At 35.9% G+C, this 11,145-nt stretch overlaps 1 protein-coding gene across 3 annotated transcripts in view; it reads right to left on the bottom strand.

Annotated features, from left to right (window-relative positions):
* Window positions 1-1,783: 1,783 nt before the first annotated feature.
* The window catches only part of LOC131154349 (binding partner of ACD11 1-like), a 31,134-nt gene continuing 21,772 nt past the window's right edge, over window positions 1,784-11,145 (bottom strand). For all 3 annotated transcript variants that reach the window (XM_058107052.1, XM_058107055.1, XM_058107054.1), the window contains 2 exons: window positions 7,815-7,895; window positions 1,784-2,533 (listed from right to left, as the gene is read on the bottom strand). In XM_058107052.1, coding sequence (XP_057963035.1) covers window positions 1,946-2,533; window positions 7,815-7,895 — 669 coding nt within the window. In that variant the 3' untranslated portion in view covers window positions 1,784-1,945. The remainder of the gene's footprint in view (window positions 2,534-7,814; window positions 7,896-11,145) is intronic.

Here is an 11,145-nt window from a genome sequence, read left to right as displayed (position 1 = left end):
GCCAAACCTCGTAAAAAACCTTGTGTCTTTCTTTCTTCTCTACTTATTACTTTCTGTACAATCTTTTGTTGTGTGTTTTAAAGTGCAGATTGCGGGATCTAAAGTTAAAATCAAATGAAGACCCTTGATATTTAGAAAGTACGTTTCAATTGGCCGTTTTCGGAAACCCAAAAGAGCATACGTTGGTTAATCTGTGGAAATCTTAATCAAGAGAAGTGCATAGAAAGGTTTTGTCCAAAGAAGGTTGAGAACATCTACAGGGTAGCTGATAAAAATTCTAAAATTCTTGCATGATTGGTTGAATTGTTTAATTTGGTTGATTGGCTTGTGAATTTAAATTTCAGTATCTTGAAGTGTGATTGTTAGTTAATTACTTTATTATTTTGGTGTCATAAGCATTAAAAATATTAAAACTAAAAGAATCCAATTCACCCACCTCTTGGGAAGCTATTCCTAATTTCAAAGTGCAATCATCATCATGCAGTAGATATGAGAATTATACATTGCAAAACATAATCAATTTCATAAAGTTCAAGCCAATAAAAGATATCAACAGTTATATTAGTTGTTAGACTTTAAAATTATTTGAAAGCTCCCCCTGAATTTATGCAAACTATGAAATATCTAGGAGGTCATATCTACTATGCATGAAACCTAATTCACTTCTAATTTGTATGAACTTATCTTCTGGAAGTGGTTTAGTGAAATGTCTGCCCAGTGCTCATTAGTGCATACAAACTCAAAATCCACATCCCCTTTTTGCACATGATCACAAAGGAAAGGAGAAATGGAAAATATTATTAGGTTAGCCCTAGCTTCCGCATTTTAAATAATTAATCAAATCTTTTAATTGTAAGTATTTTTCAATTAATATTTATCTAATTGAGCTAAGCTTTCCCAAAGAACCATCTAAACAATCATTGTGAAAAACTTATCGAAAATTATTGAAAATTTAAAGATTTGATTCATTGCGTAAAATATAACATTATTAGGTAATCTAGTTTAATAAATGCTCACCACTTCCTTTCTTCACAATTTCAGTTGTACCAAACAAAATAAAAAAGAATTACTTGGTGCAATTTTTTCTTTAATTATTACTATTTCTCTTTCCTTGCAAGGATGGTGAGAAATGATGAGCAAGAGATCATGATATAGAACATGTATGAACTTATTTTTTTCTTGGAAAACCATTGGGCCTACGTACACAATAGAATTTAGCTCAACTAACATCCCACATTCCTTTCTACCCCTACCCTTGGCAAAGGTTTGAACACAAGACCTCCATCACGTGAGTCCAGATACAAAGCCTTCATGGAAGGATACAAGATATAGGCACTCCAAATCACCTACTACAAAATATGTGGGCGCAAAAGGTGTCAATGCTCCAATTATTTTTGTGGAAGTCATCCCTACCAAATAAATACACCATCCTAAATTGATTATAAACAAACAAGTTGGAATCATCCACCCCTCCTTCATGCGACCCTCCCATCCCATTCACTCCCTTCGGAGGATTTTAAGAGAACAACCATGCGTGAATGGAACAAAGAGGGCATGCATTGAGGGAGAAGGGAGATTCCCATCTACCAATGGATGAAAGGGTTGCAGCGTTCGGTTTTAGGACACAAACTACTATAATGGAAGAGAAAAAAAAATTCATAATAGATTGGCAGTAAATGCAGGTCAGGATAAATTTTGCATTTGCCAAAGTAGCTAGGGAATAATGAAATTCTGGGAGTAAAAAAAAGTCCCGGAGGAACAAATAGTACAAAGAGGAGTTTCGCAGGTAGAAATTCTAGTAAACATTGAAATAATGAACAGCATTTGCATTGATACAACCAAGCAATCTACATGAGTGCAATCCTTGAGTAAAAGAATAAGAAAATCAGGTATTGGAGATAGAAATACTGAGGAATTTAACAGAAGGGAAAACGAACCACAATGATCATATAATCCCAAGCTTGGTGTCATCGTGACTAGAATTAACAGAAACAGTTGGAGGCTCCCACGCAGAAGACTCATCAAGATGAGTATGCGCAAAGTCATCTACAAACCCTGTTCTCTCTCTGTAAATAATTTCTTTCTTTTCATCCTCTGCCTTTTCAACCTTCTCCTTGGTCATCAGAGTCACATCTTCAGCTGCCTTTGCAACCGCGCTAAATGCATTTGAAACCCATGAAGCCCCTGTGGATACATAACGGTTTCCCATTATTGCAGATCCTGCACTGATTGCCTTCTGCTCAGCAATGGCAAAGGCAGATTTTGTCATTTCAGACACCTGGAATCTCTCATCCATCTCCCTAACCTTTTCATTGACCACAGCTGTTCCAATGCTTAGCTTCTCAGTAAAACCCATCCTATTGTCAATTGAAGCAACTGTGGCAGAGGCAGTAGATGTCCAGTGGTGCCGCTCATCAAAGGCCTTTGCCTTGTTAAGAGCATCCTTTCCCAAGACAAACCCCTTGGCAAGCATAGTGCTCACCACATCTTCAGCCTTCTGAACAGTAGCACTGGTAGCAAGAGGCTTTCTCTCCTTCAAGGGTCAGAATAGAAACAGTTGCAAATTAGGCAATGCAAGTATCTACTTCAGCTATCTAAAAACATGAACATTGTGCCTTTTTACCTTCTGAATCCAGTCAACATGTATAGAAAAAAATAATTTTTTACTGCTACTAGAGGAGCATGCATACAGGAGAACTCTAATAACACCTGCCTTTTAGCCCTTTGGGGCGACCAAGCCTAATTTAATGAGAAAAATCCATCCTGCTATTTCTCATAACTAAGCTTGGCAGAAAAATTGAATTGTCCAATAAAAGATATTTTAGGTTCACACCTTAATAACCATGTCCATTAAATGAGACAAGAAACATACAGACAATAATGCTAGCATACTAATGCCCAAACTACATATGGATAAATAACCTGCGCAATGTGCAAGTGCTTCCAATTTTCTAAAGGCCCTAGCCCACATGTGTGAACAAGCAATTGGCATACAAATAAAAGGGAAAGAATCATATCAGGTAATTATGTAAGCTGAGGACTGCCAGCTCTTCCTTTTAAACATTTTTATAAAAGGCACAGATCTAGAAAATTACAGGTTTTATATTAGTTTGGGACATTAGTGTGCTTTAGGAAATTCAATTATTTTGGGATTTTATGATATTTAATTACTTTGGGCCTTGCTCTCTCTCTCTCTCTCCCACTCAATTCCTGTTTCTCATCTACAACCACGCCTTCCAAACCTTTATCATCACAAGAAAGCCGCTTTCATCCAAATTCAAGCCACCAAAAACAGTGAAAAAATTTTGAGAGAGATTCGTATCATTGGTAATCAACAGGTGAAGATGAGCAGAAGCACGGAAAAAAAATTGATAGAAAAGAGAGCTGCTGCTTCAAAGTCTATTGCCTTCCTGATGGTTAAGCTCGGGATTTCAGGTCTCAAGATTGAACCTAAAGAGGGGAGATATGCATGTACCTGTTGCATAGCCCAGGCTAATAATAATAATAATAATAATAACTTCTTTGCCAGATTATTGATGTAAATCTTGTCTTCGCTGGGCTTTCATTCACCATCAAAACCAGCACTAAAAGCCTTCAAGTACACCATCGTTGATCACTTGAGCCATCATCGTTCACCCCGTTGCATCACCAAGACACCCCATTGCATCACCATTGGTTACATACAGAGGAAACCCCTTCCCATCGTAGCAGCCCTTCACTCGATTCACCCTGATATTGCCAGAACCTTGGGCAGTTGGACACCTCCCAGTCACTGCAGCTAGTCATGATAATATCCCTAAGCCTTCATAACCTATATTTTTCAAAATCCCCCAAATCCACATCTGTCAGACTCGCATGAGATGAGGTTTTGACAGTCAAATGAGGGCTTCTGACTGTCACTTTCTTTTTTCTCAAACATCATTCTAATGCCAAGAGTAAGATTTCCAATGGCCTTGGCAGAATAGTAACTATTCTCCATGTGATCAATGCTAAATATTTAAGAAATTGGCGGATGAGCATCTAACTTGTCCTAATTTTGGATAAACTTTCAAGGAATAACTGAATGAGTAATAATAAATGCACGAACTATGTTGATTTTCCTATTTAAGAGCTTAGGTTATGTTTAGTTTGCAGAATACATATTCCAAAAAATAAGATGGAATACAAAGAGAATGTAATGAAACGTTGACGGATGTAATAATCTAGAAAGAAGTCAATCATGCAAAAGTTTTAAGCTATTCAATCCAAAATGAAATAAGAAAGGAATAGACATTACATGGTGAAACTTTGGAAATAGTTATTCCTTGTCTATTCCTTTTTATGGATTCATAAAATTTTTTGCATTGTTATTTTCTTTATAATAATAATGCCCTTTTTGTATAAACTACCAAATTCTTATATTATAACCGTTCTACTCTTAGGAAATGACATTTCATGAACAAATGTAGCCTTCAAAATGCATTCCCTGCATTTGGATATTTCTTAGTTTGGAAGGTGCAATACATGCAACTGGTTGTACCTACCCATTTAGGCAGAGACAAGACCATTGCCCCTGGTTAAGGTTGCCTTCCCTAAAGAGAGATATCACTAGGAAATTTTCCCAGTGATGCACTAATCAGTTAGCAAAAGCTAGAAGACAAAGTAATGGATTTTATGCATCTCATCCTTGCCAAACATGCCATGGAAAGACTTGAGTATGAATTTTGTCCTAGATTGCATAAAACAAAATGAGGTTATGACACAATTTTTGTGGTAGTTGATAGGTTCTCTAACAAGGCACACTTATTCCTTGGAGTAAGACTGATGCTTCCTAAGTTGCCAAGCTATTATTTGGTAAATTGTCAAACTATATGATTTTCCTAGCTCCATAGTCTCTAAAGGAGACGTAAAGTTTGTCTTTTACTTTTGGATGACAGACTGAAAGCTGTGTGGCACTAACTTCATATTTTATTCTGCTTTTCAGACAAACTAATGGACAAACAGAGATTGTTAATCACAGTTTCAAAGGATCCTGAGGTGGGTGGTAGCAGAAAAACAAGGCACACGAGACTTTGCATTGCCCACCAATGAGCTTATAACAATTTAGCAAATAGGACTATAGCAAGAGTTCAATTGAGTGAGTTCTTGGGTGCAAACACCCTGCCTACATTTTTTAGCACCTAATGCCCATATTTCTGAGCCTAACAACACTTTTGCACAACAGATTCAAGATTTGCATGCTCATGTTGGGCACAAGCTTGCTATGAGTTGTACAGATTATGAACTTTCTACTAATGTGCAATGAAGGGGCAGATTTTTTTATGTAGGTAATAATGTCATGGTTGGTATTCATCCTAAACCCTATCCCAAGATCTTATTTAAGGAATAGCATGCTTGTGCCATTGGACAGTTTGCTATCCTTAAAAGATTTGGATCTAATGCTTATTTTCTTGACTTTCTTGATGATATGAATATTAGTGCTATTTTCAATAAGAGGGTTTGAGATCTTATTGAGGCACCTTTGAATCTCTTTCATTGTCTTCTCGTACTCTTGCAACTTCAGTTCCACAGGCACCATCCATTCAACAACAAGACGAGATTGAAGCCATATTAGATTATGTGCTGTGACTTCTTCCGAAGGAGGTTTTTGACAATCTGAATTAGTGGAGACGTTGACCTACGCTACTTGGGTTCCTAAGGATGATCTTTGTGAGCTTGACCCACTTCTCTTGGAAGGGTATTTGCAGATTAACTCTCCAAAGCCAAGTTCTTTTCAACCAGGGCAGTATGACAAAGGACTGCTTGTGCTGCCTTTTTAACATTCTTATTAAAGGTGCAGGCCCAGAAAATTGGAGCCTTTAATTTTTGGACATTACCAAATTTTAGGAATTTTAGTTATTTTGGGCTTTTTCCATTTGATATTCAATTACTATGGGAGTTGTTTTGTAATTTTTGATTGTTCTATACAATGTTTTAAAAGGCGTAGGCGTAGGCGTTAAGGCGAGGCGTCTTAACCCTCAAAAGGCCAAAGCCTTAAGGCGTTGGGGCGTAAGCCTTTTGAGAATTTATTTTTTAAGATAAAAATTTGTTAAATAAATTATATATATTTAAAATAAGTAAAAATTAAGAAAATCAAAAATATAATGCAAAAAAGAAAAACTAGAAGTACTTCTCAAAGTACTTGTTGGCCATTCAAAAATTGCTAACTTGAATACATGAAATAAATCATGACAAGAGATAGTTGTACCATTACAAAGTTCAAACTATTTTCATGATTTAAGATACAAGTCCAGTTATTTTGGAAAGGTTGAGGTTCAAGAGTTTTAGAAATAAACTCATATTATGACATTCCTTTTGTACAAACATGTAGTTAAATTTTCTAACCAATTCTAACTTGAGAATCACACACCCAAAATGCGTAAGCTTTGACTAAAAAGGCGCAAAAGGCATGCTTTTTGCAAAAATGCGAAAGCCTCAGCATATAATGCATTAGCCTTTTTGGAATTGGTATTTTAGATTGAGCCTCAAGGAGTTTTAAGCATGCCTTACCTTGAGGCGAGCCTTGATTGAGCCTTTTAAAACACTAGTTCTATATCTAGGGCTTCTAGCCTATAAATGTAAGCTCATGAATGTAAGAGGATTAATTTTGCTGATTAATTGAATCTGCTCTTTTACTCTCCCTCACAGTCTCTCTCTCAAGACTTCCTCCTTTTCTTCTCCTTTCCCTTCTCTTTCCTCTCTCCTTTTCTTCCTGTTCACTCTTTCTTTTTCTTTCTTCTTCATCCTTGTCCCATATAATTTTTCCCATCTTGTCCACACATATCTCATTGGGAAAAGTCTAGCAAGATAAGGTGGATAAGGCATCATGGTTTGGAAACCTGAAGTGGACTGGTCCAACCAGGTTCAACTGGAACTGGTCACCAGGCCAGTCCGGCCAACCTCCCAGAATGAAAATCCTATGAACTGGAGTTCAAACGGCAGAGTCTGGACCAGGGTTGAGGACAGGTTAACCCTGCCCGTTGCTTCACAAAAAATTATATTATGTTGATGAACGCAGAGAAGCCTGGACTTGAATCTGAGACCCATGGGGACAACAGCAACTTCCACTCATGCGCTTATTTAGGAAGAAAATAATACATGAAATACACCTCATTCACTGTTTCCCTTTAAGCTCATAATTTCACCTTACCCTCTTCTAAAAAAAACATATAATATATGTAATGACATAATATACACATACACATCACTAAGACAACACACATACCAGTATCAAACAATATGTTTAGACTAAATAATGTAATAAAATTTAAAGAATATTTTATAAAAATGGAAAAACAGCTCAAATTTTTTTATTTAGGTAGCTATTAGTGATTATTTTTGGCTTTAATTAACTAATATATAGTGAGTTTAATAAACGTCTTTATAATATTTACATGCAATGAATGTAATATCATTTTTCATAAAATTATTACACATAATATTATACTTACATATAAATAATATATATTGTTATTTCTTGCTGACATTGCCTGTTCAGCCAGTGGCTTCACCAGGTTGGCCACTGGCCAAGGTTTTAAAGCCATAAGCTAATGTATTAGTTACGACACAAAGCTGGAAATAGATACTAGGGAGAATAAAAGGACAAATATTTTCTTATCCCAACTTCTAATTTTGAGAATTTTCCAGCTCAAACATTTAGTTAGGCGCAATGCATCTAGCAGTATACCTATGGGAAGTGTCCATTCCTCAAAATTTATCAATATTGCAATCCATAAATATATACACTATCCATTATCAGAATTTATATTCAAACTTGAGACACCCATAAAATTTACCTCCTGGGGAAGAGCTTCGGGAGGCAGCAGGTAATTCTCCACAGGCGTAATAGTCACTGAAAGATCAGCAATGGTGGCTCCCTGAAAACCAATATAAATACAAAGTTCATGGCAAATTTAACATGGAACCAACTATGATGCTCAATGGAGAATTTCCAAATTAGAACCATATTAACGTGTTCATCAAGGGAGTTGTGGAAGAAATATTTTTAAATTACTTAAAGTCTAGGATGCTAAAAATTGCTGACAAATGAGACGCCACAAGGCATAAAAAAATTGGTACAATGCATAAAAACTATTTTCATGGAACCACGTGAAAGAAAGTATTAATATCTTAAAATTCTGCACAAAAAGCCTAGTCACTGGTAAGTTGGCACTAATTTTTCCCAAGATTGATGTCCACAAAAAGGCTTGAACCTTAGGCGGGGCTTTGGCTTTCCAAATGAAAGAGTGAGGGTCAAGAGTAGCATTAGGAGCATGAGACAAATGAGAAAAGAAGGATTTACAAGAAAAATCCCCACAAGAACTATACCACCAACTCTTCTATTTCTCCCCGACTGGAGCTGAAAAGAATGAAGCACATTGAGCAAAGGAGCAAGCTCACAGGTGTCTCTCTCGTTAATGTTCCTCATAAAATGAAATTCTTAGAAGGGCCCACTCACTTGCAAGTGAAAGAAAGCAGAGATAGGAAAATCATGAAAAGAAGATAAACATAGAGACAAAGACACATACTACCAAAAGGAGCCTCCCCTAACCAATGATCCTTCAAGAAACTGATTCTTTCCCCATTACCAACACCATATGAACATGAGGGGGGAAAATTATAAATTTGAGATACAAATTGCCTAAGGCTAACAATTAGAGGGTATGTGAGTCTTATTGACTAGTTCTTCTAGCATCAGAGAGCAATTAAAAAAATTACAAATATAATTTAGTGAAGACACCAAACTAGCAACTTCATATCATCAAATACCAGGGTAATATCATAGCCAGCATATTATAATCCAGCCCCAATTTCTCCAAGTGACCGAAAAACCCTAGTTCAGCAGAAGCATTTAGCTTATTTTTATTCAGCTTGTAAGGATTTTATAATGTTAGATGCAAAGCAAATTAGGCATTTTATTTAAAGTCCCTTAAAAGATTGGCCTGCACATGATACATCCAAATGGAGGCAAGGTGATGAAACATGCAAGCAAGAGTTATTTTACATTTTATTTTTATCTTTTTTTAGACTAGATAGGAAACTTAATTTTATAGACATTATGAATGAAAAAAAAAAAAAAATGATTACTAAATTAATTTTTAAAAAAAAAAACTTTCAACCATTTTATCAATATATAAAATCAAGATTAGGAGTAGAACTATGAAACTCTAATTTTAACATAAATTCATGTACTTTATAGATAGAAAATAATATTTTCTTATTTCACACAACCTACTCCAACATATTTACTATTATTCCACTGTATATATTAAAGCATATAAGATTGATAATTTCAACAACCAAAATATAATCACGAAGTTATCATAATTAAATTGTGCAGCATATTATAAAAATTGGAAATGTCATACAATCACGAAGTTTTTCAAATCAATGAAATTAACCCACATCCACACGACAAAACAAAACAAAGAAAAATCATACAAATGGGGAGTGTTGAAAAAGGATACCAGCATCAATGTTAAATACAGTGCACTTGGTAGAGAAAAGGCTAAGTGATTGTGGAAATAGCAAACAGAGTGCTCCAGCCAAACGTTATTGATGAACTGAAATTACTTCTTCTATTTCTAAATGAAAGGGATCATTTGAAAGAGTCTGATAGAAAGGAATTTGAAAATTAATGAAATTATGTCAAGTGAAATGGATTTACAAATACTAAGATCGAGAGGGATAAGACTCCAAGAATGGATGGGTTTAGTATCACTTTCTTTCAGGACTGTTGAGATGTCATTAGACTGGATTTAATGAACATGTTCAATGAATTCTTTTTAATGGGATTTTGGGTAAAAGCATTAACTCAACTTTCATCACTATGATACCTAAGAAGAATATGCCTATTAAAGTTGCAGATTTCAGCTTATTAGTTTAGTGAATAGTGTGTAAGATCATTACAAAATTTTTAGCTGGCGGCCCAAGTTTTGCGATGGGACACTGTTTCAAAGGCTCAAAGTGCTTTAATGGGGAACAAGAAGGCTGTGGATGCTATTTCAGTAGCATATGAGGTTGTTCAGGATGTTTGCAGGAGGAGATATAAGTGTGATTTTTAAGGTAGACTTTTGAAAAAGCTTATGATCAAGGAAGTTGAAATTTCCTTGATAAAATATTTGTAAGGGATTTGGTCAAAGGTGGCAGTCTTGGGGGTGTTTTACTTCTTTCTCTACTATTTTTTTTTAATGGTTATTTTGGTCATCTAGCCTATTAACCATGTCCACTCCTCCTACATCTTCATTCAATTCAAGTCCCTCTCATCCCTTGGATCATCCAAATTTACAAGTATACACACAGCGACTAAAGGGAGGAGAGCCTCCTCCAGGTTCTACTTTTGTGCAGCTGCACCTTAAGTTCCCTCATCAGATGATCCTATTGCCCAAGATGTTGATCCTCCTGTAGCTATTCGGAAAGGTAAATGCACTTGTGTGGTTGTGCCCAAAACCCGATCTCCAATTTTATTTGCTATCATTTCTTGTCACACTTACATTACTGGTTTTTTAGTACTCTTTTGTTGCTCTTCCAAGATCAATTTATGAAGCCCTATTCCGTTATGGAAAGAGAACTGCAATGGTTGAAGACATACATGCACTAGATAATAATGATTAGGATATGGCGCCTCTTCATCTTGGTAAGTCTACAGCTGGTTGTCATAGGGTGAACAATGTGAAAGTCAATCCAAATAGTTTTGTGGCTCGTTTGAAGGTTCACCTTGTTCTTAATCAAGTGTAATATTTGGATTATTCATACACATTCTCTCCGATCACCGAACTTGCCTCAGTGCATTTGTTCATCTCCTTAGCCACCACCTGTCACTAGCCTCTACATCAATTAGATGTGGAGAATGTTTTCCTACATCGTGATCTTTAGAAGGAGGTCTATATGAAGCAACCACTTAAGTTTGTTGCTCAGGAGGAGTCAGGCCTAGTGTGTCACCTCAAAAGAAGAACATTATATGGTTTAAATAATCACCCAAAGTGTGGTTTGGTTGCTTTAGGGCTATGGTTTGGGCTCCAATGTGTGCAATAAATCACTTTTTATTTTACCATCATATTCCATCAGGAAGGATTCTTCGTATTATGTATGGGGATGATATTATGATTACTAATGATGATGATCAAG

Source organism: Malania oleifera, chromosome 4 (genome assembly GCF_029873635.1).
Source record: "Malania oleifera isolate guangnan ecotype guangnan chromosome 4, ASM2987363v1, whole genome shotgun sequence".
In the NCBI taxonomy this organism is placed as follows: Eukaryota; Viridiplantae; Streptophyta; class Magnoliopsida; order Santalales; family Ximeniaceae; genus Malania; species Malania oleifera.
This window is presented reverse-complemented; position numbering and strand designations above follow the sequence as displayed.